This window comes from Cervus canadensis, chromosome 11 (genome assembly GCF_019320065.1).
Source record: "Cervus canadensis isolate Bull #8, Minnesota chromosome 11, ASM1932006v1, whole genome shotgun sequence".
NCBI classification, from domain to species: Eukaryota; Metazoa; Chordata; class Mammalia; order Artiodactyla; family Cervidae; genus Cervus; species Cervus canadensis.
Window position 1 is genome coordinate 16,835,405 of NC_057396.1, and position 26,078 is coordinate 16,861,482.

A 26,078-nucleotide genomic window follows, 5' to 3' on the forward strand; every position below is an offset into this window, starting at 1 on the left:
GACCACCATTAACCCTGTGACTCTGGCAGCCAAAGGCATCAGTCCATGCTCTCAAGAAATCATGTATTATTCAACATGTACTGCCCTATTAGCTTCAGTAGAGATACTTAAAAAAAAAAGGAAACAATTATGGAAAAATGTTGATGACTATTATTCAAATGAATGAAAGAATTTGGGGGAGAAAATATGTGTTTCTCATATATGTGACATGGGCAAGAAGAGAGAAAGGAAAAGTTAGAGTAGGACTAGATAGGAACACAGGTTCAGAAGAAGGGGCCCCCAGATTACAGACAACCGTTTACCACGCACACGAAACCATCTTTCTTACAAAACCCTCTGCTTGCAAATACAAGGTGCTTACCAGTTATTGCTTTTCTTCCTCAATTCTGAGGCACAGCAGGAAAAAGCAGCAGTGAATACTGCAGCACTCAATTTAGCAACAGAGAATTGTACAGGCACTGTATTGGACTCAAAGATGGGAAGAAAACAAAACTGTAAGGGAAGAAGGAAATGCACACTTAATAAGACACCTGAATGCCTTCAGAGACCAATGCATTATCCTTGAAACTGCTGTTTTCTATAGTAAAAATATGAGAATATTTTGTTTTGAAGTTGGCCACTGTAGTCAAATGTGCTATTCATATTTTCCCAAGGGTTCTAAACCAATAGTTCATTAGTCTCTGCCCAGATTTAGGCAGAATATTTCAGGAAGTCTTATCCATTGTGCTGAAAGACTACTGTTAAAACTACAGAAAGTTAACCGGCACCTTTGCAACTATTAGGGCTAATAAATGGGGTACTCTGTAAGAAGCACAATACTTGGAATTTTCATAGGGTTCCATTTCTGCACTTTTCTGAATGATTTTCATCTCCCTGCCTTATAAGATTTTTGCGTGCTGTGTGTGCTCATGAGCGTCTAGATTGTCAGCATACAAGGAATATTTAATACACTGAGTGTTATTTTGGGCCTGGAGTTGAGTGTGTGAGGGAAGAGAGGAGGATCCTGAGCTGGGTAGAGGGAAAGATGAGTTGGAGATTCTGACCTTATAGGAGATGAAAATGGTTCATTTGGATTGTTTGATGTTAAATAAATGTTCTCGTTTGTATTTCAGGTTCTGCCACATCTGCGTTCAGAAATGCCCCTCTCACGGACGCAGTTTCTGTTCAGAGGCAAGCCAGCACAGACAGGATTGGAGAAAGGGACGATCCTCGTCAGCAAAGAGAGGAAATCTATTGTGTGCCCTGAGGGGAGAGGGATCTCTAGAGTGTAAAAATGTGTGCTTGGGACCACGTGGGCAAGGGTTGAGGGTGAAGAATCGGGCAGCCAGAGAACGAAGCTTCAACCCTTCGCAAGCGGAGCGCTGCGGAAGGTGGGCTGCTCACAGGGTGGAGCTGGGGGTTACTCCTCAGCGCCTGGGCAGGGAAGCAGCAGGGAACTGGGAACCTGTGTGCCAGAGCCTGGCTGTGCCAGGACGAGGTGTTGGGGTATGAGGGTGGGGTGGGGGCCTGAGGGGTGGCTTGGAGCCCTGGCGGTGGCTGCCTGACGTCACCGGCCTCTCTGGCAATAGGCTGCGAGCTGAGCTCCCCAAAGCGGCAGCGGCGGCGGCAGCGCGGCTCGGTTTCTGGCCCCTTCATTCCGCGCCTTCTGCAGCCGCCACTGCAGCCGCGCGGCGGGGCTCCCTCCTCGCAGCCATCTGGCGGCCCCAGGTAAGGGACGCGGGGCGACTGAAACTCGGGGCGGCCGGGTGGCCAGGCGCGTGTGGGTAGGACAGCCCTGGCGGCCTGCGCAGGCACCTCTGGCCGTGGCTTCGGCCCCCGCCCCTGCCCCGGCCCCGGCTTGCGCGCCGCCTCGCTGCTCCGCAGTGCAACAGTTTGCAGCGGCCTCTTGAGAGCGGCAAGGGGGCTCGCCTGCGCGCTAAGGGTCTTCCTGGCTCTGGTCCCGGGGAAGAGCCTCAGGGCCCTCAGGCTGAGTCTGGAAAGGCCCGAGAGAAGGTCCGTTCCCCAAACTTTGCAGGCGGGAACCCTCCCCCTTTCATTTCCAGCACCATTAGAAGCAGGATACTGCCAAGTGGGGGTGGAGACACAGAGAGATGGGGAAAAGGGGGCGTTTGCAGGGATGTGCTTTAGCTAAGAAAGGTGCTTAAGCCTGTTTTTTTTTTTTTTTTTTTGATTGGGGGGTGGGGAGGTACCAAGGAAGAAAGCTGGAGCAAGGGTGGAGCGCAGTCCTGCGTGTCAGCCGTGGCCGCGGACAGGGGTGGAGTGGGATGTGGCTCCAGGGTTACCCCCAGGGGAATGGTACCTAAGGGATCTGGCATCGTTCGGGGAGGGAGAGTCTGGAGGGCGGAGAACAGAAGGGAGGATTGCGTTCCCGGAGCCGGTTCGGCGGCCCAGGGTGGGTGCTGGGAAGGGTAAGATCCAGGCGAAGACATCCATTGAGAGGGCGCACAAAAGAGGCGAGGCGGCGCTCTGAGAAGCGAGGACCGCGTTCCGAGGTGGCTGCGTGTCTGTTGCAATTAGAAAGTTGTGGAGGGCTCAGGGAGGCTGCTTTATCTGCTGAGTAATCGGCATCTCCGCGGCGTCGGCGCAGACCCTCTTCTCCGCAAAGTGGCGAGAGCGCGGAACTGGAGGCTTTGGTGCGCGGCCAGGGGCGGGCGGGCGGGCGGACTGGGGTCTGTGGGCTGTGGAGACCGGCAGCGCCCAGCTGAGGCAGTGCGCTCAGAGGGCCGCTTTGCAGTGGCGCTGGTCATTCCAGTTCTCTGGGGCTCCCGGGGCAGCAGCCGGGATCCTAACCAAGCCTGTTCTCTTTGCAGCCTGGTGCCTTGGCAAAGGAAAAGGGCGCGCGGACACGCGTTCGAGGCGGGGCCGGAGAGGATCTCCCGGGCACCGCTCTCTCCCTGGCCGGTTCGCTTGCCCACAGTTGCTCCCTCAGTCCTTCGCTCGCGTGCGCATCCCCTCCCACACCAGGGAGTAGTTTTGGGTGCTGCGGGCTCCGTGCTTTTCTTGGCTGGTGGGAACCGTGTGCTCAAAGGAGGAAGTCTTGTGGGCCCAGCCCCTCCCAGCCCAGCGCCGATGAGTGCCAGGGCGCCCAAGGAGCTGAGGCTGGCGCTGCCGCCGTGTCTCCTCAACCGGACCTTCGCTTCCCCCAACGCCAGCGGCAGCGGCAACGCGAGCGCCCGTGGGCCGGGCGCAGGCGGCGGTAGCGGCGGCACCTGCATCACGCAGGTGGGACAGCAGCTTTTCCAGTCCTTCTCCTCCACGCTGGTGCTGATTGTCCTGGTCACCCTCATCTTCTGCCTCATCGTGCTGTCCCTCTCCACTTTCCATATCCACAAGCGTAGGATGAAGAAGAGGAAGATGCAGAGGGCTCAGGAGGAATATGAGCGGGATCACTGCGGCGGCAACCGCGGCGGGAGGGGGCTGCCCCAGCCCGAGGGAGGCCAGGCTTCCACCCAAGCAAAAGAAGCCCGGCTGGAGAGGCAGGCCCGGGACTCTGCCTTCTGCGCCCCATCCAGCGCTTCTTCTTCGTCTCCCCCTGGCCTACCGCGCCAGGCTCCCTGTGCTCCGCCTCCACCGCCGGCCCCCAGCCCGCCAGGAGCACACACAGCCTCCTCCTGTTTGGACCCAGTTGGCGAGGGCCTTTTGCAAACGGTGGTACTATCCTGATTGTCTAGCCCCCTCCTCTTCCCTTCCTCCTTTCCAGCATTTTTGCCGTCCTTGCTCTTTTTTTTTTTTTTTTTTTTTTTTTCCTTCCGGTCTTTCTCTTCCACTTTCCTGTGGCCTCCCTTTCCTCTTCCCTTTTTCCTTATCTGTCCTCCCCCTCCTCTGTTTCTCCTCCGCCGAGGCACTGTGCGGTATTTGTAAATATTGGGCGAGGGAAGTCTCGGAAGAAGAAATAACGCTGATAATACTTTATTATTAATATTTATAGTAATTATTATAATATTAATTACACGATCCAAGCGCATGACAAATCACATAATTTCTCATTGTCAATGAAAGACGCGTCTTCCCTCTCCACCCTGCGCCCCCCACGATACGGAGGAGAAACCGCACAAGCTACCAAATATGTAAAAGGCATTGACCCCTGGAGCAAAGGGAGTGGAGGGGCCTGGTGTGTTGTACATAGCTGTCAAGTTAAGGTCCATTACCTTTCTTCTCCTTCACCCCCAAAGCTTTCACTTTCCCTTCAGCTTCCCCCCTTCCCCATTCCTACCTTCAGCTGGGCTCAGGCAATAGTACACTATAAAGAAAACGTAACCCTAAGCACCAGGACTAGAAGAGGCCACAGAGACTTGTCCCAGAAAAACGTTTATGACAGGTACCACTCTCCAGCCAGCCCTCTTCTTACCTTCAGTTTCTCTTTTCTAGAGCCAGGCATTTTAATTTACTTTTAGAAATGCCCTTTGCTGGTCGAGCATAAGTTCATTAAAAATCTTTTAAATGAGTTTAAAAGACAGAATCTAGTCCCTTATCCTTGCCCCACCCCCACCTGTACACCTTTGACTTGTGGCATTTCAAGATTCACGGAGGACCCGGGAGCTGTCCAGCTAGATCTGGTGCTGAAATTGTCTCGGAACTGGTTACATTCTTTGGTTGTGCAGGTGCAGAAGGGGCTATTTTGGAAAGTGAATATGCTAGCTTTTTGTTGGGTTCTTTCCTCTTTTTTAACAGTCGGGTTTATGTGTACTATTGGTTTTCTTCTTATTAAACATTGCATACATTACCTTTTTTTTTTTTAAATAAATTAGGCAATGTGCAGTACTGAAAGTGCAGTGTTTAACCAACCAGAATGTTTTCTGTTTAATTCTTAGAACAAGTGCACCTTTGTTATATATTTATTATATTGGTACCAAATACAAAAGCAAACTATAATTCTGTACTATGTTCTCCAAACTGTATGTTGTTCTTAATTAGCTGTTGATATAATGGTTACCACTGGATGAGGATTTCAGTGGTGCAGGCCTGGCTTCTGCTGTTTCCAGAAGTGTTCTTTTGTACCTTACTCTGTAGTAGACTGTTATAAAAAGATGATACATATGTTTTCTTATTTCTTTTGCAAATGACAGAGACAACCACAACAGAAAACAGACAAATAATGGATGTGCAGGAATGCCATCTATTAAAACATGGTTAATATTTAAACAGTGCCTGTAGTCCTCCCTGCATGCAGTTACCACCTGGAGGCAGTGGTGTGTGTGTGTGCTTGCTTGTACTGTATGTGTTGGGGGTGAGACTGGTGGGGATGTTGGGCAATTTGGATGACAGGACATGCAAATTTTAAGAGAAGTTAATCCAGTAACTGCTTGTAGAATAAAAATGTCTGCAACTTGTTTAGTTAGAAATCTGTTCCTGTATCTGGGGTGCAGTTAAAGAGTGTCTCTCTCTCTCTTTCTCAGTCTGGCTTACCTAACTTCATTGAATGTATGAAAAAAGACTAAGAAAAAGGAAAGTGAGAGACAAAATTCAATATTTTTGTTCTCTCTCCTAATGCCAGACAAGGCCATCTGTGTTACAAATGGAATCCACCTATGGTTATTTACCATTTTGTTTCCCTTGGGCTGATGGTAGAAGGGTCCAGAAGCATATTATAACTTAACTGTATGCAGAGGCATCCTTTCTTGGGAACAAATTTGGAAAATGTATGAATGAGAATGTTCTACAAAAAGCTCAACTAAAAGAGACCTTACTAACCTGCAGGATATAAGGCAACAGTGCCCCTAAGTGCATCCCTCTCCCAAGTAACTAGTAGTTCTAGAATCTCTGTACTGGTTCCAGGTGTATGTGCTCTTATCCAGAGGAAACATTACCTCTGAGATTTTAGGCCGTCTATTAAATTGCCCAAACTCAATTTACATCTTTTCTAAATTGATTTAATAAGTTAAATTTTAATCATCCATTAGATACCCACTCAATACCTTTCCTGAAGCACAGAGGATCATCATTTAAGCATGCTGTGTTGTAATACTAGGAAGACTAGGTGTAATCTTTGGATACAATATATTAAACAATGAACCAGATTCTCTCCAGTGCCTTAGTCACTTCCTAGTAATAGATAAAAGAGCGCATTAACTCCCTCAGTCCACTTGGGAATCCTTTAGTATATCAGAGCTCTACATTGTACATTAGAATGACTAAGGCACTGTGAAGAAGAAAGTCCATTAATTTTTGTAGCTCACCCTCATCTAGCTATAGCTATTTAATACCCTATTACAGAATGACTTTTGGGCTTGAAATTTGAATAGAATTAGGGATTCAGAAGGGAGCTTCCTCATTTCCAGTGAGCTCCACTAAGTGCATGGATATTACTTTCTCCCCCTCATTTGGTGCACTTTTTACAGTGAATAATTTCCCCTTTTATTAAAGCAATAAGATGTTCTGTTGTGAGCAGTGCTGGATGATGATTCCATTTCCTTGGTGCTCAAGCTACTCATACGTTTTTGCCTTATGAATCATAGTGTATTCAAGGCATGCAATAATAATCCCGTTTCAAGGAGCAACCTGTACACTCTAGGGGATAATTATGAAATTGTCCTGTTTAATATTTCCCCAAAGGAATAGAGGGAACAGGAGAAATAAAAATATTATATATATTGTCTTAAAAAGATCTCGATACCTCTAAACATAGGCACACATCCATAATATGCTCTAATTGTGCACCTTTTAACATATACACCTTTCTCCATTAATTGACTATGGTTTAACATTTTTAATAGTGCTCTATGTAAAGATGATGTGGTCTGTGAGTCAAATTTCATGCTGAGTTAATATTCTCATAACTCCATAAGCTTCTGGTGGTGTCACTTGAGGTTTTTTATGAGATAGAGAATTACATGAAATTTTAGTAATGCCAGTTCCCACACCAAATTATTGCAATAAGCACATATCCAAGCAATTTGCACAGACTCTGTTTAAAGCATTGCTTCTTATAGAGCTCAGTTGACAGTCTCAGGAGTTCGGGATGCTACCAACAGGGCATTTTGGATTTCATTTTATATGAAACAAAAGGAAATCTGGAAATAGACAAATTTATTTTAAAGATTTTATTCACTGATGTCCCGTCAAACTAATTGCTTCAAATCCCTATAGCTACAGCTCAACTTATGCACTTGCTATTCAGTATTCATAAGGTGGCATGCTTGATTCTTTTTGTTTTTAAAGATAAGAAAATTGGAGCGAGAATACCATTATGTCAACTGTATAGGACTCTGAATCTTAAAGATGTAGATGGATATAATCTTCTTTAGAATTTATATACACCCATAGATATGTATTTATATATGCATACATTTTGTACAAATTTACAATGGACTTTTTGTATTCTCTTTTCTGTCATTACAAGAATGAGATGGAAACCAAATAGTTGTTCCATCCTCTTATCCAGAGAGGATACTGAGAAGTTGGGTATATGCATGCACTTATTTCTCTGGAGTTAAATCTGAATGACTTTCTCTTTATTTAATGAAAGGGGAGAGTCCTGTTTGACTCGGGGGAATTGGTAATTAGATAAGCTTCCTTTCCTTGTTAGTGACTCAAATGTAGCAATGATACTGAATTTATGACCATATCTATATGGTCTGAATATCTAGATGGAAAACAAAAATACCTAGATGAGATTTAGGGCCATCTAGACCACAAACCTGGATTGTGGCTCAATTTTTAATTTTCAGCCTATATGTGGTGTGGAGATACAATTTATATCTGCATAGCTAAAGGTAAAGTGAAACTATGACCATTATCTGTTTAGTTTGATAAGTAGTATTTGGAAAATATGGATAAATTAGCTTTAAAAAAACTTTGGCATCTGACTTTTTTCCACTGTTTCTATCTATATCAATTTAATTAATTAGATAATGGTTAAAATTCCATTTTCCATTGTGCAGGCATGCTTTAAATGCTTTTCTGTGGGTGACAGTTGAGCAATTGCTAGCTGATATTATGTGGAAGTTGTAGGTTAAATTAGAACCAGAAACTTAATCTGGTCAGGCTCCTCAGGTCCATTCCCATGTGAATCTGGACTTTGAGTCTAAATCTGAAAAGCCACTCATCTGGGCTATTCTTTTTTGGAACTAGTGTTTGTGGCTCATAGATGTTTTAGTTTACATTAGAATAAATTGACCTATCTACAGAAGGATATTTAATCATTGAATTGAACGTAAATCTTATTCTGATTTGTTTTTTATTTATTTGATAACATTTGAGAAACAGTTTCAATGGCTTGAAATTAATACTTATTAATGTCACCAACCTAATAATACAATGGGTGCCATGTAGGAATGCTTAGCTTAGGATAAGAATTTAATTAGCTTTAATTAAGGACATGTCTTATTAAGATGGTCCTATCTGTGTGAGGGAGGGGCATGTGATTTCATTGGATTTTTTTCTATTGAGAAGTTAACAACAACAATAATGATGACAACAAGACCAGCAACAGAAAACAAACAAACAAACTGATTTTGGAACTTGAGTATATCCAACAGACAGAATAAAACAGATACCAGAATTCATGGAAATTTTGTTCTGTTTTTCTATCAATAAAAGAGTTTTCTTGTTAATTGGCTTTTTGGACACTATTTCCTTATTAACTTAATTTGTGAAATAGCAGGATTACAAAATTATTCATTCTATTACCCCCAGATGCTCAAAGAAAACTTTTTTAAAATCCCATTACCCATCTGATCTTCCTTACAAACCAACTGCTTGTGAGAAGTGGGAAGTGTATACATTTTGAAAGTGAAAAGTGAAAGTGTTAGTCACTCAGTCATGTCTGATTCTTTGTGACCCCATAGACTGTAGCCTGCCCAGTTCTTCTGTCTATGGAATTCTCCAGGCAATAATACTGGAGTGGGTTGTCATTTCCTACTCCAGAGGATCTTCCCGACCCAAGGATCGAACACGCATCTCTTACATCTCCTGCATTGGCAGGTGGGTTCTTTTCCACTAGCACCACATAGGAAGTCCAATTTAGAATTTAGAATAACCCAACAAACTGAGTCCAGTACAATAATTCAGCAATCCTTTTAAGATGCTCAGTCTCTTTAGGTCACATACTCAGTCTCTCAGATTTCCTCTCTCCCTGCCTATATTTCTCTAACATAACCAGATGTATGGGGAAAGGATACAATTGACATAATTTTGTGGTAGTGAGGGAAACTGGAGCCTCAGATTCATTTAAATTTCTATGGATTCTATCTGAACACTGCTGAAAAGCAGCTGATTGGAACTGCTCTCTAGTCTGAGTTGCTATTGCCCTATCCAGCTTTTGTGCTGACATTCACCACTGTAGTCTTAGACCCCAGACCTTTGTCCCCAGGCTCAAAGTCATCTCCACAGGGATCTATGCATCCTGTCCCCTGCCTTCCCTAGGTCCAGCAGTGCTCTACAGTTTGTCCCCTTCTTTTAAATATAGGAAATTCTGGGTGTCCTGCATGCCATGGACCTTCTATTGAAGAGCATGGGTGTTAAGACTTAGTCTCCAACCATGGTCCTCTTTACTCCTGGGAAGTAAATATTCTTCAGCCTCAGCTGTTTGACTCAAAAGGTGGACGGGTATTCATTTAGCTAGGCCTTACAAGACTTTGGCCACTTGATGTGAAGAACTGACTCATTGGAAAAGACTCTGATGCTGGGAAAGCTTGAGGGCAAAAGGAGAAGGAGGCAGCAGAGGATGAGATGGTTAATAGCATCACTGAGTCAATGGACATGAATCTGAGCAAACTCTGGAAGGTAATGAAGGACAGAGGAACCTGGCGTGCTCAGTGCATGGGATCACAAAGAGTCAGACATGACTTAGCGACTACACAACAACAGAAGACTGACAATGAATGTACTTGCTGACTCCTTGGATATCCCTATGAGGACTTAATTAATTAAATGCTAGCTGGATAGTCTTCCTCTGATTAGTTATTGAAATCCAATCTCTTTTTCTAAAAGTACTTCTCTAATTATGTCCCAGTCTTGGGCTTCCCTTTCTAAAAAGTTGACTCTATTTTTCAAAACTTTGCAGAACTTTTATTAATGCTTCTTTTCTACCTTATGCTGGCCATCCTCTGTCTGCATCTGCAAATCCTCTCTCCTTGAGTCATGGCCCCAAAGTAGAATTTTTAATTTTAGCCTGGAAGATTATATATCACTGAATGGTACAAAAATTTGCTCTGTAGATTTTCAAAAATCTTGGGGAAACCCCTCAAATACACTGAGATGACAAAAAAAAAAAGTACTTTTCACATACAGATGTGGCTACTCTATTTTCCTATAATTAATATAATCTATGTTATAGGAACCAAGCTCTTTTAAGAAAATTCTCAAGCTCTCAAATTTTTTTTCTGCCTTGCTTCTTTCCAAGTTAGTGTCTGGGAATGAATTACATGATCTCATGGTTACAGATGATGAAGATTCCTCTGAACTGTGCAGTGTTAAATATATTTTGGGGCTGTAGAGTGCCCATTCAGTCTACTTCCTGGGAAGCAAGTTCCAGCTAGTGCCCACCACTGTAGCCTGTGATCCTGGACATTTTATATATCTCAAAATCTGAATCTACAGAAGCTTTTTTGTTCTAAATGCAAGATTTTGCTGTTTTACTGTGTAATAAGCATCTCTAAATCTCCTTAACTGGGACAAATGAGAATCTCTGGGTACCTTAGTACACCCATTCAGGCAATGGGTAATAAGAAGATCTCTAATTGCCTATTGTCACCATCATTGACCCACTGCCACTGCCTTCCTATAGAAGAAAGAATAATAGTTCACTCTCCCTGGTAATGGTTCCTCCTAGTGTAGCCAGGGAGATACTCTAAACTCTCTAGTCTAAAATTCTTAGACTCTTTGATCCTTTTAGAATGCTCATCTTTTGACCCCTCTCTTCTATTGGTTTGTTCCTAGATTAAGGGGCTTGGGCCACAAGAACAGAACCTACACATCTCAACAAATATTTGACTCCCTTATTCCCTCCAAATTAATTGAAAGGGATAGACTTTTTCTATATAGCCTCCTTAAGGACTTCCCCTGGTACAGTCACATGAAAAGGGGTAGATCGGGGCTTTTAGTTTTCTAAATGCCATGTCTCCAACCTCACAGGTAAGTCTTAAAATGGAAGAGAGAGTGTGGAAGAGTGATTGGTCTACTGGTAAACAGGCCTACATTGGGAGTTGCTTCAGAAATACTTTATTAGTTACACTTGTTTATACAGACATGGCTATTTTCAGTTGAACAGCAAAAATTCAGGGATATCGGAAAGACATTCTCTCTCCCCTCTACTTGCCAGTGTGTGAAGTCCCTAAGTTAAGAGCTGGTTCCAGTGGTTTAAAGCACCCTTGAGAGATCATATGTGCCACCAGGCACATATTTTGTGCCTCAATATGTATCACCCTTTCCTAGAGATCCTGCAAAAGAAAGGAGAAGAAGAAGTATAGGCCCCTAAGTTCCAAAAGGGGCAGATATCATCAGAGAAGAACAAAGGCGGAAAAGCTGGAAGATACACTTCCCTAGCTTTGCCCTTGTGGGGTGGATCCCCTTCACCTGTCACAGTGAGGAGATGTGCAAAGGATCATGATTATGCCCTGCATATGAGAACGTGGCCATGCTATGGAAGGTTTATTTGCAGGGTTCACCCAGGTTAGTAGTCCTATTCTTAGACTCATGGGTAGCTTCATTCCTTTGCTCTAGTTGTACTTCACTGTTTCTGGCAGTTGTCAATCTACCTGCAGTCCCCACATTCCTGTGGCTTGGTCACTGACTAGGTCATTGACAATTTTTGTTTTGAATCTGATTGATGAGATGATCCCTTTGAATCTTTCACCTCTAACGTTTGGAAGTTCATTCAATCAACTTATATTCACCGAGAACAAACTATATGCCCGGCATCATTTTTGTTGCCAGAAATAACAGCAGTGAACAAAATAGGCAAAATGTCCCATCTTCACAGAGAGTTCATTCTAGTGGAGGAAGACAATAAACAAAAGTCATGAGTAAATTATGAAGTATCTATAGGGATAGAAGTGCTATAGAGATAATAAACGACGGAAGGGGGATACGGAGTGTTCCAGGAGAGAGTGTTGGATTAGGATGGTCAGAGAAGGTTTCACTGAGAAAATGATATCTGAGCAAAGACTTGAAGAAGTCTCACAAATATATGAATGAGTTAACTGATTAAAGATTGTTTGGTTAGAATGACTTGTAAAACCCAGTTCAACAAAGGTCCTAGTTTTGTTGCTGTTGTTGAGTCACTCAGTTGTGTCTGACTCTTTGCAAAGGCATAGACTGCCACACACCAGGCTTCCCTGTCCTTCACCTAGTTTTGTAAATGATCAAATAAAAAGTTTGGTTTAGAAAGAAGGCAAGAAACAGACGCTTACTGAACAATCTATCAAACTGACACTCCCCAAGTAGGGAAGAGGGGTAAAATCTAGTCCTAATCTTGAGGAGCTCATAGTCTAATTAACCAATAAATTTCAACTCAGGTCAATCCTGGTAATAAATATATGTTTTTAGAAAAAGTACCTCAGAAGCATGAAGCAAGTAGCAGAAAAGTCTGTAGGGAAGGGTTAGAAAAGTTTCCCAGAGGAGGTAATACTTCAGTTAGCTTTCAGAGTATAAGTAGGTATTCACCAAGAGAAGGAAATATATTCTAGGCAAAAAAAAAAAAAAAAACACATGTCTGAAAGCACAGAGGTAAGAGTGCTGTGCATATTGGGGGAATCTTATTAAGTTCATACTGAAAGTGACATACAAGAAGTCTGAAAAATGAAGTAAGCCAGACCATTAAGTATCCTTCAAGAGTCACTTTTGAGAATATGTTTTTCTGTTGTCAGTGGGGAGTCAATGAGGAATTTTGACTATAGAGCAGCATCAGTGTATAGAATAGATGCAATTGTGGTCATAGAACTAGATGTAGAAACACCAGATAGAAAGCAACTGCCACAATCCTGCAACAAATGAAGAGGATTTGAACCAAAGGGGATGAAATTGAAGGAAAATGGTATATTCAAGAGAATGTTAGGCTACTGAATTGATGGAGCTGGTGATTAATAGATGCATGGGGTGAGGAAGTGGAAGCAAAAAGAAGAGAAAAAAGGCAGAGAGTAAATTTACACTTTCTATTTCGTAGATTAGGGCAGCTTTGGTCTGGGTGCTGCTTAAGCATGAATTAGGAAGAATGAATTGGGAACAAAGTTAATCATTAACCAGTGGGGGCTCAAATGGAGGTATGGTCTTTGCTTGGAATAGTGTAAATGGGTTTGCTCCTAGGTCACACTCAGACTGGTAAAGTCTTGCCCCGTGAAGTATCCTGAAATCTGGCATTTGAACTTCAAGAAATAACACTGTCGCTATCATGTGGTTTCTGGATGACCATTCATTGTCGTCAACTTGCAGGAGTTCTCCATATGTCTGGAAGTGTGTGTGTTCTGATATTAGCTTCTAGGCCATTTGTTGCAATTCTGAGACATGCCTGCAGAGAACTGTGAAGTTATACAGGATCTACCATAAACCTCTTGGCTCTCTTGGAATAGAGGAATGATCAGATATGACACCATTGACTGTGATAAGAACTGATACTGCTGAGAAGGAATTGCAGGGTGTTGGTGAATTTGTTGAAGATCCAATACAATCAGGATTACAGGGGAAAGGCCTGAGTTCAAATATTGGCTCTGCCATTTGGTATCCCTGAGACCTTGGGTAAGTTCTTTAACTTTCCATGCTTCAGTTTTATGAAAGTCTGTTGTGTGAATCCAGTGAGAAAGTATATGCAGAGGTCTACCAATAGTGGACAATGATTGCATGGTAGTTCTTATTTATGCTTCCTTTTTGGGGATTGCATAACAGAGGGAATGTGTAGTTTTCTGTTAGATGATTAGTAGAAAGCTTATTTCTTTATGCTCTAAAAACACATTCCAATCTCTAGCAAAGTGCCTGGCACATGGTACTTATTCAATAAAAAATGTTGTGAATAAATAAGTGAATGAATGAGTTGAAATTTTGCAAATACATTCCAGATAATGTCCTTTGATTCTACTATAGGGTTGTAGCCAAAAACACCAACAGAAGAAAAGTAAAAGTCAACAGGATATTTGTAATGATCATCAATTTCACTTGACTTCTGGATGGCAATAAGAATGGCATCAGTGGAATCTTTGATATTATCTTCAAAGAAATGTTTTGCAGATATAATGTTCCACCACCATATTCTAGCCGTACTCTATGGTTGTCTGAATAGCCCAGCAAAACTTGCTTGTAGGATCTGAATCTTAATGCTTCTCATGGCTGGTACAAAAGTAGTAAGTCAATCATATTAACTGAGGCCAAATGAACACTTGTTGAAGAGTATCAGGTGAGTAATTGGTTACCTGGCATTGTCTCACTATCCATGAAATCTTCTACACTTGGAAGAGATGCTAAAGAAGAAGGTAGGACCCAATCTTCTCAAAGAGATTATGACTCAAGGAGTTATGGAGAGAAGACTTCCAGAATGGAATAATGAAAGAGAAACCAAGTCGAAGTGGCAGTTATGAATAAATAATAAGCCAAATTGAATGAATACAAACTGATTATGGATTATAAAATCTTTCACTCTCACAACCATTAAGGAAGCCATAAGATTCCACTGATGTGTAGACAGAGAAATTTGAGTCTGACGGCAAGATTTGGAGTTGAAGAAATGAGAGGCCTAGGCTCTGTCTACACTAGAAAGTGTGCTGCTGTCCCTAGTGGTTATGAAAACTATAGACCTTTGGCAGACTTGCCACAACCCATAATTTCTCTTTTTTCACCTACCCTAGAATGTCCTTATGTTCTCTGAACTGCCCAATGTTTCCCAATGTTTCACTCTGTGTCCAACTTCCACTTGAAGGCCGGTCTTCCTCTTTTATGACTGCTGTACCCAACTTCAGTGTGTGGAGATGGTGTTTCTCACACCACCAACAGGCAATTCTTAGACACCAGCTGGGTGTCCTACAATTTAACTAAATTTTGACACCATCTATCAAGAGATAGCATCAGAACCTGCAGGTAAGGGGCTCAATCTCACTACACTGCCCCTGCTCTCATTTCAAACATTGGTCACAATTCCAGGTTGTTACTTTTGGTCCACTGGCTATAAATCAGAGGTTCCCACAACTTCCTCCACAGCTTCAACTAACTTCCTTGAGTGGCTCACAGAACTCATAGACACATTTTACTTACTAGGTCACCAGTTTATTAGACAAAAGAATGTAACTCACAAACAGCCAGATGCAAGAGATGCACAGGGCAAGCTATCTCTAAAGAACACAGAGCTTTCATGCCTACTCAAGTGTACCACTCTCCCCAATTCTCCATGTGTTCACCAACCCAGAAGCAATCTGAATTCCATTTTATTTATTTATTTTCTTATGGAGGCTTCATTACACAGGTATGATTGATCAAATCACTGACCGTTGATGGTTGAGCTCCATCTCCAGGCTCTTTCCCTTTTCTGGAGGTCTAAGGGTGGTCTAATCTCAATCACATGGTTGGTTCTGCCCCCATCCTTAGGTGCTTTTCTGGTTGCTCTCAACATTTAGGAAATTCTAAGAGTTTGGGGAGATGTGAAGTAGGAAACTTGGAGGAAGATCAAATATATATGACAAATATGTTTTTGTCATCTGAATGACAACATATACATTTTTCTTACAAATCACAATTTTATACCTTCAAAAGTCACACTTTCTCTTGGAACCATTGTCTGTCTTTGAAAATTTAAAATGAAAGTGTGTCCCTGTCCTAATTTCATCTGTGACCTACTCCTTTCCTCATCAGATTGCTACTCTTTGCAACGTTGAGCATGGGTATTTGGTATTTACAACCAATAATGACTATGATGCTCTAAGATACCATTCTCATTTCATGAAAGCCTACAATGCCTTGGGTAGGAATAGGTATTTCAGAGCAGAGCTTCGGGTACCCAATTGTTGATCTTGCTACCTTTCTGATCATATCAAGAGAATAACCATCTACTTTGTCCTCAACAGTTAAGACCCAGAACAGATTAACAACCATAGAGGCCTCAGACCTTGAAAAAAATACGACCTCCCAATCTATCCCCATCATGTTACTTAATACAAAAATAAAACTCATATATAAATCAGGAAGTCCATTAATAAAGTTCTGCTTCTTCCCTTGACAGCTATTTAATGTTTTGTTAAAATTACGATTTTTATTTTTTCAGGTTCAGTCTGCCCTGTGGAAAATCTAGTCAGCATTAAATATACTTAGTGAAATAACAATGTGAACTCCGCAAGGGCCAACATTTTGGTTCTACAGAAGGTTCATCACCCAACCCTCTAAACCTGCTGGGCTTAGTTATCAGGGAAGGGGCACGTTAGACTTCACAGACATGTAAGGAGGGTGTACACTGGGGCCATGGGTCTTGTCAGGCCTGGCTAACACTGATTTCTATACTCACCTTACAGTTTGAAGGTGTCAGTTGGTGAAGTGGAATATGAGAGAAAGCATACTCACTTCTGCACCTTCTAATTGGAAGGCTCTTTGCCTCTTCAGATGCCAAAATGTCCTTAGGGGCTAGTCCAGGGCTATCAGTCATCATGACTTATGCTCTCTCTGGCTTATTTCACCTATAGTTTTCAGCAGAGTTGCCCAGGTGTCATTCACTTTCCTGAATTGCAAAAAGAAAAAAGAAATTATCAGGGATAAACTCTTCAGGAAGATCCTGTTTCAACCCAGTAAAACAGCATTGCCCTCTGTTCTTTTTCTTTGTAGAAATGCTCATCAAAATCATTTAAAGAATGAGAAATTTTAGCACCACATATAAAGTATCCTATCCAAACTCAAAGTAGGTGCCTCTGTTTGCAACTGTTTTATATTTAACCAAGGTATCTCAGTTAACTTTCAGGATAAAATTTCCAAGGTAATTATTTCTATTTTATAGACTAAATACTGAGGCTCTGGATGATTAAGCAATTTCCCTCAAGATCACTCATTTAGTAACTGAGTCTGGCTTTGAATTAAGATTTGCTCCTAACTATCAATACACAGAGCATATGCTCATTAACTGTTTACTATGCTGGTGGACCAGAGATGCTATTTCTCTGTGTACTAGCACATAGGACTGGAATCAAATGGAATGACCCAGTTTTTTGAGCTCTATTCTGTTCTCTCATGAGAACCTCATGGCCCTCAGACCTTGCTATAAGAGTCAGTGGATATGGCAGCTCTCCCCTTCCAAAGACAAGTAAATAGAATTATGCAAATCAAATTGGTAAAGTCACTGCCTCTGAAACAAACCCAAAAGCCACAACCACCCACCAAATTGCATAAAACAGAGCTGTGGCTCTGAGAATACACAGTAGCTCCAAATGCACTGAGATAGAATGCATCAGTATAGCTGTTAGGATGTCATACTGGGGAGGAAACAATCAGTTACTCCCTCAAGGCTGAAGAAGGTCACACGCTATAGCAGAAGTATTATCATAGCTTTCCACAGAGCCAGACAAAAAGTGAAAGAATTCAGATTGGGCCTAGGTAGAGGGAAGAATGAGGAAAGGGGTTCTATAAGGAAAGTGGGACTGTAGCTCTGAAGGGTTTGAAATATCGATTTGATTTTGTTTCTTTAAAAATATTGTAAATGGGGTGATTGGAAATGTTTCACTGTAGTTTATGCAATAACAGTGAGCTGCATAAGTGAAGCTAAGAATTTTACTTTTAACTTACTCATTCTTGGCAAAACTCGGTGAAGCAGAGGTTGTCCTCACTCATAACTTACTGATAAGGAAACCGGGGCTTAGCTCGTGACTTGCTTATGGCCACAGGGTGCGTTGCAGAGCCAGTCTGGCCCTGGAGCTCTGTGTCCCTCTAACCTGGCAGATTCACTCTATTCCTATATTTCCTCTGTGTTCCCATCCAGATTCTTTGCTAGACAACTGGCTATGCTTGGTCCAACATGACAATTTTTTTTTTTCTTTTCCATGAATGCTAACTCTAACCAACCTTTCTTGCTACTATTTTGGCTTGTAGCAAAAGGTTCAAAATCTCTCCCAGCTTATTTTCCCCACTTATCTATACTTTCTGATTGAGAAACATCTGGCAAAGTACAGAGAGCAGACTATAGGCCATAGATTAGGCTTTGAGAAATTTGGGTCTCAGGTTTCAAGACCTTACTCTGACTGTGTAAAAATCCCCCTTCACAACATGGACAATGAGAGAGGAGAGCAGCAGTGTACACAGCCACCCACTGATGGGCTCCAAGCAATGCCCTGGCAACCCCACAGAAAGCATCCTTCGGCAATGTTTAAACCTAGTTAAAAGCCCAGAGCATGTGGGTGAGCTCCTCTGCAGGGCACAGGAAGAAGCAGCTCATGGTGAAAAGAGCATAGACTCTGGCCTGAATTCCTGCTATTACCTCACCTGTCATGGGACCTGGAAAAGTTTGCTCAGATCCCCTGAGCCTTTTTTTTCTTCAACCTTAAAATGAAGATAGAGATACCTACTTATAAAATAACTGAGATTTTTTAGTACAAGAACTCATATCATGTATCTAAAATAGCAATGAAACCCAGATTGTTGCTCCTTTTCAGCAGTGGCGATCATGCATTGTGCACTTGCTAAGTACACAGGCATTTAGTGTTCACTGTATCTCCATAGAGTTCTATGAGATATGTTCTATTAACTCTTTTTTTTTTCTTGGCATAGGTAAGCAAACTTAGAGTTAGTAAGGTTATATAACTTGCCCAGAGTCACATGGCCAGGACTGTGGGAGACTTGATTTGATCCCAGTTTTGTCTGAGTCTGAAACTCGTGCATTTTATACCACCTTTCATGCTATCTTCTCTTCTCCATCTCCTCTGCTTCACCACAATTCTTTCATTTCACAATTCATTCAAAGGTGACAACTCAATGTTAGAGCAAATAGATGGAATATGATATTAGTTATCCATAAACTTAGCCCAGGGTACTTGTTTATGGCCAGGACTTTGGTAAAGGGCAAGGCAGCTGCAGAGGAGCAGAGCAGAACCAAGCAGCAGAGTTGATTGATCCTGTTGAATACAATTTATCTTCAGAAGGAAAATGCATTTGGCCACCTGATCTTCAGCTCTTCCTATCTTGTAATTCTGAAATAACCTGATCCAGAAAAGGCATGCTAAGGTTTACTGTTCTACAACTGGTTTGGAGGTATCACTCTGGCTTGACCTGAGGCCTCTGATTAAAACTCCAGCACATGATCATCAATGATATTTTCACTCATTTTTCCTTGAATGAGGCCTGTAAATACCTTCCAATAGCACCTTTTTGACTTTTATATAGCTACTTCTGTTACTAAATCCAAGGAAGGCTAATGGGCTTCCAACTTTGGAAATTATTGTATCTTGACATTCAGTGAGTGTTGATTTTACAGTTTTATAAGAACAGCTTATTAAAGAAGGGAATCTTCCTAGGTTATGGATTTCACTCACCCTAGCTCAGGACTTCCAGATGTTCAAGCTGGTTTTAGACAAGGCCGAGTAACCAGAGATCAAATTGCCAATATCCGCTGGATCATCGAAAAAACAACAGAGTTCCAGAAAAACATCTATTTCTGCTTTATTGACTGTGCCAAATCCTTTGACTGTGTGGATCACAATAAACTGTGGAAGATTCTGAAAGAGATGGGAATACAAGATCACTTGACCTGCCTCTTGAGAAACCCATATGCAGGTCAGGAAGCAACAGTTAGAACTGGATATGGAACAACAGACTGGTTCCAAAGAGGAAAAGGAGTACGGCAAGGCTGTATATTGTCACCCTGCTTGTTTAACTTATATGCAGAGTACATCATGAGAAACGCTGGGCTGGAAGAAGCACAAGCTGGAATCAAGATTGCTGGGAGAAATATCAATAACCTCAGATATGCAGATGACACCAACATTATGGCAGAAAGTGAAGAGGAACTGAAAAGTCTCTTGATGAAAGTGAAAGAGGAGAGTGAAAAAGTTGGCTTGAAGCTCAACATTCAGAAAACTAAGATCATAGCGTCCAGTCCCATCACTTCATGGCAAATAGATGGGGAAACAGTGGAAACAGTGTCAGTTTATTTTTTTAGGCTCCAAAATCACTGCAGATGCTGATTGCAGCCATGAAATTAAAAGACCCTTACTCCTTGGAAGGAAAGTTATGACCAACCTAGATAGCATATTAAAAAGCAGAGACATTGCATTGCCAACAAAGATCCATCTAGTCAAGGCTATGGTTTTTTCAGTGGTCATGTATAGATGTGAGTTGGACTGTGAGGAAAGCTGAGCACCGAAAAATTGACACTTTTGAACTGTGGTGTTGGAGAAGACTTTTTTTTTTTCTTTTATTTTTATTACTTGGAGGCTAATTACTTTACAATATTGTAGTGGTTTTTGCCATAAATTGACATGAATCAGCTATGGATTTACATGTGTTCCCCATTCCGATCCCCCCTCCCACCTCCCTCCCCATCCCATCCCTCTGGGTCTTCCCAGTGCACCAGCCCTGAGCACTTATCTCATGCCTCCAACCTGGGCTGATGATCTGTTTCACCCTTCATAGTATACTTGTTTCAATGCTATTCTCTCAGAACGTCCCACCCTCACCTTCTCCCACAGAGTCCAAAAGTCTGTTCTGTATGTCTGTGTCTCTTTCTCTGTTTTGCATATAGGGTTATCAATACCATTTTTAAAATTCCATATATATGCATTAGTATACTGTATTGGTATTTATCTTTCTGGCTTACTTCACTCTGTATAATGGGCTCCAGTTTCATCCATTTCATTAGAACTGATTCAAATGAAGTCTTTTTAATGACTGAGTAATATTCCATTGTGTATATGTACCATAACTTCCTTATCTATCCGTCTGCTGATGGGCATCTAGGTTGCTTCCATGTCCCTTGGACTGCAAGGAGATCCAATCAGTCCATCCTAAAGGAGATCAGTCCTGGGTGTTCATTCGAAGAACTGATGTTGAAGCTGAAACTCCAATACTTTGGCCACCTCATGTGAAGAGTTGACTCTTTGGAAAAGACCCTGATGCTGGGAGGGATTGGGGGCAGGAGAAGAAGGGGATGACAGAGGATGAGATGGCTGGATGGCATCACTGACTCGATGGACATGAGTTTGAGTAAACTCCGGGAGTTGGTGATGCACAGGGAGGCCCGGCATGCTGCGATTCATGGGGTCGCAAAGAGTTGGACATGACTGAGAGACTGAACTGAACTGAACTGAGCTTAGGAATGAGATAAACAAATTAAATAGCAACAGCCCCATAGCACAGACAGTGTTCCTTTGTGAAAATCAGGATCCAAGACATTCTTCTTAAACTTGAAACCAGAATGAAATTGACATGCACAACTCATACACTGGTACATATTAGACATATCTACCCTTAGACATTGTGATATTTTTTTTAATTTTCTGATTATGGATACCCTTGTGCAAAGATGAGACAACTTTCTTCCAAAAGGATTGGCAATATTTTCCCTCCTACTCGAGGGAGGGAGGTATTATTGCCCTTTTACAGAGATAGTCTGAGGAATGGCCAGTATACTATTAAATATGAATCACAACTCAGTATACCAATCTGTCTCCATGAAATGGATTCAACACAGAAATACAAGCTGGGTAAGTACCTCTTAGCAACCACCAGAAATCCTCTTCACAGTTGCTTCTGGCCACCCCCACTTACTTGCTCTGCTACTTCTCTCTTTGCTCTCTCTCTCTTGGATTTTTTTTATAACATACTCCATGTTGGCTACATACTTTGGTTCCTGTTCTCCCTTCTAACCATTGGATGCACGACCCAGTTTCAGTCTTTCTGTGTATGGCAGAAACTGTCAGTGGTTCTCCCATATTCCTTTGACATTAGTGAACATCATAAGGATTCCCTTACATGTGAATGGCTTCTTAGTGCAAACATCACAGATCTCTCAGTTCAGTTCAGTAACTCAGTCATGTCCAACTCTGTGACCCCATGGACTGCAGCATGCCAGGCTTCCCTGTCCATCACCAACTTCTGGAGCTTGCTCAAATTCATGTCCATTGAGTCGATGATGCCATCCAACAATCCCATCCTCTGTTATCCTCTTCTCCTCCTGCCTTCAATCTTTCCCACTATCAGGGTCTTTTCCAATGAGTCAGTTCTATGCATCAGGTAGCCAAAATATTGGAGTCTCGGCTTCAGCATCAGTCCTTCCAATGAATATTCAGGACTGATTTCTTTTAGGATGGACTGTTTGGATCTCCTTGCAGTCCAAGGGACTCTCAAGGGTCTTTTCCAACACCACAGTTCAAAAGCATCAATTCTTTGGCACTCAGCTTTCTTTATAGTCCAACTCCCACATCCATACATGACTACTGGAGAAACCATAGCTTTTACTAGACAAACCTTTGTTGACAAAGCAATGTCTTTGCTTTCTAATATTGCCGTCTAGGTTGGTCATAGCTTTTCTTCCAAGGAGCAAGCATCTTTTAATTTCATTGCTGCAGCCACCATCTTCAGTGATTTTGGAGCCCAAGAATATAGTCTGTCACTGTTTCCATTGTTTCCCCATCTATTTGCCATGAAGCGATGGGATCAGATGCCATGATCTTAGCTTTGTGAATGCTGAGTTTTAAGCCAGAATTTTCTAACTCTATACCTCTCTATAACTTTCTACCTGAATGTTTTTTCAGGTTGTAGTAACACACCACACCTCCTCTCATGGAAGACAGAAGTCCTAGGAAGTTAAATTCCCCACAGGAGACTGCCATCAATTTCCCCAGTGAGATGTGTGCTATACAGTCCCCTAAAGACTCCTTGACTAATTTTCCCCTCCCCTACTGGTGCTCCTTCAATTCACCTTCCAAATAAATGAAAAGTGAAAGTCGCTCAGTTGTGTCCAACTCTTTGCAACCCCATGGACTATAGAGTCCACGGAATTCTCCAGGCCAGAATTATGAAGTGGGTAGCCTTTTCCTTCTCCAGGGCATCTTTCCAACCTAGGTATTGAATCCAGGTTTCCCACATTGCAGGCAGATTCTTTACCACCTGAGTCACAAGGGAAACCCAAAAATACTGGAGTGGGTAGCCTATCCCTTCTCCAAGGAATCTTCCTGACCCAGGAATCAAACTGGAGTCTCCTGTATTGCAGGTGGATTCTTTACCAACCTGAGCTATCAGGGAAGCCCCAAATAAATGAATCCTATTTAAATCTTTGTCTCAAGTTCTGCCTCTTGGAGTAGCCAACCCACAGTACTTCCCCAGTTTTAGGCATGAGCATTCTCTAGTACATAAAATTATATATCTTCTGAGACCTAAAGGAAAAGATCCCAGCCCTTAAGTCCTGCCATAGATTCCTGATAAATGCTTCAGTCGAACTTGATCTTCACCTAGGTTGTTCTAGGTAGGAGAAGTTTGAGACATTACCAATAACTAAATTGATACAAAATTTCATGATTTATGCAAGTGAATAGACCAAATAAGATAGTTTCTGAAAAACTGTCCCCAGATTACTTCAAAAATAATTTCGTATGAACTTGACTTGGTCTGAGGCAACATAATATGGTGGTAGAAGCTTGGACTCTGGAGTCAACCTTCTTGTACCTCTCTCAGCCAATGCCTGTGTGGTATACATTCAAGTGGAAGGCACAACCTCCTAGGTATTTCCAGGGCAGGTGACTTTCATTTGATGAGGACAATTCTTAGCAGAAGGATGTAGCTGTGAGCTGTTAGCTGAGGGTTGGGTATACTGCTTAATAAAGAGGATCTTAGTGGGACCTCAACAACCATTATTAATCTCCTCTACTTCCTAAAATGTATATCATGTTGTTAATAGTAGAATTCTATAATCATTTCTGCTAAGGTGATTAGAAAAAAAATAAAAATCCACCAATGCTTACCTTGTTTCTTGATCAATTGGTAACACAAAGTATTCTATTAGTTTGTTTCCTCTCTCCCCAGACACCAAGCGTGCCATCTCTTGTTGGGCATAGTGAAGGTACAAGTGTTAGTTGCTCAGTCGCGTCTGACTATTTGTGACCCCGTGAATGTAGCCCTCCAGGCTCTTCTGTCCATGGGATTTTCCAGGCAAGATTACTGGATTGGGTTGCCATTTCCTTCTGCAGGGCATCTTCCTAACCCAGGATCAAACTTGGGTCTCGTGCACTGCAGGCATATTCTTTACCATCTGAGCCACCAGGGACATAGTGGTCATTGGCTATTATCAAGGAAGAATTGTAGAAGCATCACTTCCTTTGGTACCTCATAAATTTCTTGCTACTCTTAGGGATTCTGAGTTTGCTTTTAGATCTCACTTGGGCAACATCCTTGCATCTACACAAATCTTGGGATGGGAAGGCAATTACACTATCTTGTGAGTTTATGAGAAACTACCAACCTGTGTTTGGACAGACTGTCTATATTGCTACAACATGCTTTGGGTCCAGGGACTAAAATCTTGGACCAATTCCATCTGCTTTCTGAAAAGTTATTTTCCATTAATCCTTTCCTTCACATGCATAGCTACTCTGTTTACTAATGGCTAACAGAGCTATTCAGCAAAATTGAGTGGTGGGAAAACAATGAATTAAGAATTGAGAGGCCTGAATGTGAACCCTGGTTTTACCACCTCCCCATTGTGGAAACCTCAGCAAGTCACTTTCCTGCCAAGCATCCTTTTTCTTCTTTATAAAACTGATTCTAAAGATCTGCCCTGAGTCCTTCACAGGGTCATTGTGTGATCAGGTGAGAAAACACACACTTGATATATAAAATGCTGTCCCAAGGCAAATTATTACTGTTATTGCCATTGCAATGCTTAGATACCTTTGAGGGTCTCTAGCCTTATAACTTTGGCTGATGAGTGGTATAGACCCAAATAGAAGCCCTGCCAAAGACTCACCAAGGGCTCCCCTTTACCCTGAGCATCCCCCCTTAGCTCTTCAGGGATCCAAGTCCTCCCTTTGTGGTAAGTTAGTCAACTTTTATCCAAGGATAACTTTACAGAGAAATAGAATTATACTATTATACCAAAGAAGACAATTTCAAAATTCATTAAAATGACTAATTTAACATTAATCACCTCTAATACAAAAGCTAACTTTTCTTTCAGAGCTGTACTACCATACTGGTGATACGTGTAACATAGAGTTTGGATTAAATCTCAGTTCTGATTCATGCTGTCTGTGTGGCCTGGAGCAGAGCACCTAAAATGTATCTCTCTCCCAGTCACTGTTCCTTTAATATATAAAATGGAAATATTAATAACATAAACTACCTCCAAGAGTTGCTGTGAGTCTTAAATACCATAACACTAAAGCCCTTTTCATTGATCCTGAAACATTATACCAAATAAATATTGTCTATTGTTAACATGGGCTTCCCTGGTGGCTCAGAAGATGAATCTGCCTGTAATGTGGAGACCAGGGTTCAATCCCTGTGTTATGAAGATCTCCTGGAGAAGGGAATGGCAACCCACTATAGTAGTTTCCCCTGGAGAATTCCATGGACAGAGGAGCCTGGTGTGCTATACTCCATGGAGTCTCAAAGAGTTGGACAAAGTTGAATGACTGACACTTTCACTTTCACATCATTAACATGTCATGATATGGCCCAAGGCCTAAAGTAACTTTATGCTCTATTTTAAGGAAAAGAGTGGTATACATGGATAAACACAGAAATCTGTAGATTCCATCTTTCTGCTACATAATAAGTGGAGATTTGGGGGAAAAACATGATCCCTTGGGATTAACGCATCTCTCCTAATTTTAGGACTTGTTCCTTATCAGGCACAGTCTGATATGGACATTCTTGTACAAGTGATTTATTGTGGAAGAACTCTCAGGTAAGACCTGCAAAGAAGAGAGGAAAGCAGGATAGGGCTGATAAATGCTAGAACGTAGCTAAGTCACTTCAGTCATGTTCAACTCTTTTCGACCCCATGGACTGTAACCTGCCAAGCTCCTCTGTCCATGGATTCCCCAAGCAAGAATACTGGAGTGGGTTGCCATTTCCTTCTCCAGAGGATCTTCCCAACGCAGGGATCCAACCCATGTCTCTTATGTCTCCTGCATTCTTTACCACAGTCAGCTGAATCTAAACTCATTTAATCATTAACCATTAATCCCAGGGAGACT

The 26,078-nt window shown here is 42.1% G+C and overlaps 1 protein-coding gene across 5 annotated transcripts; it reads left to right on the forward strand.

Annotated features, from left to right (window-relative positions):
- Positions 1-1,301: 1,301 nt before the first annotated feature.
- On the forward strand, positions 1,302-8,557 carry C11H11orf87 (chromosome 11 C11orf87 homolog). 5 transcript variants are annotated; one of them, XM_043482761.1, is made up of 2 exons: positions 1,302-1,370; positions 2,811-8,557. In XM_043482761.1, exon 2 carries the CDS (start codon positions 3,070-3,072, stop codon positions 3,661-3,663), a length of 594 nt encoding a protein of 197 aa, XP_043338696.1. In that variant the 5' UTR covers positions 1,302-1,370; positions 2,811-3,069; the 3' UTR covers positions 3,664-8,557. The 5 variants fall into 5 exon arrangements, with proteins under 5 accessions (XP_043338696.1, XP_043338694.1, XP_043338698.1 ...); XM_043482759.1 differs by lacking the exon at positions 1,302-1,370 and adding an exon at positions 1,569-1,707; XM_043482763.1 differs by lacking the exon at positions 1,302-1,370 and adding an exon at positions 1,934-1,992.
- Positions 8,558-26,078: the final 17,521 nt, after the last annotated feature.

What these genes read in the sequence shown, in the direction of transcription:
- C11H11orf87 (XM_043482761.1), top strand. Translation starts at nt 3,070, where the DNA reads ATGAGTGCCAGGGCGCCCAAGGAGCTGAGGCTGGCGCTGCCGCCGTGT.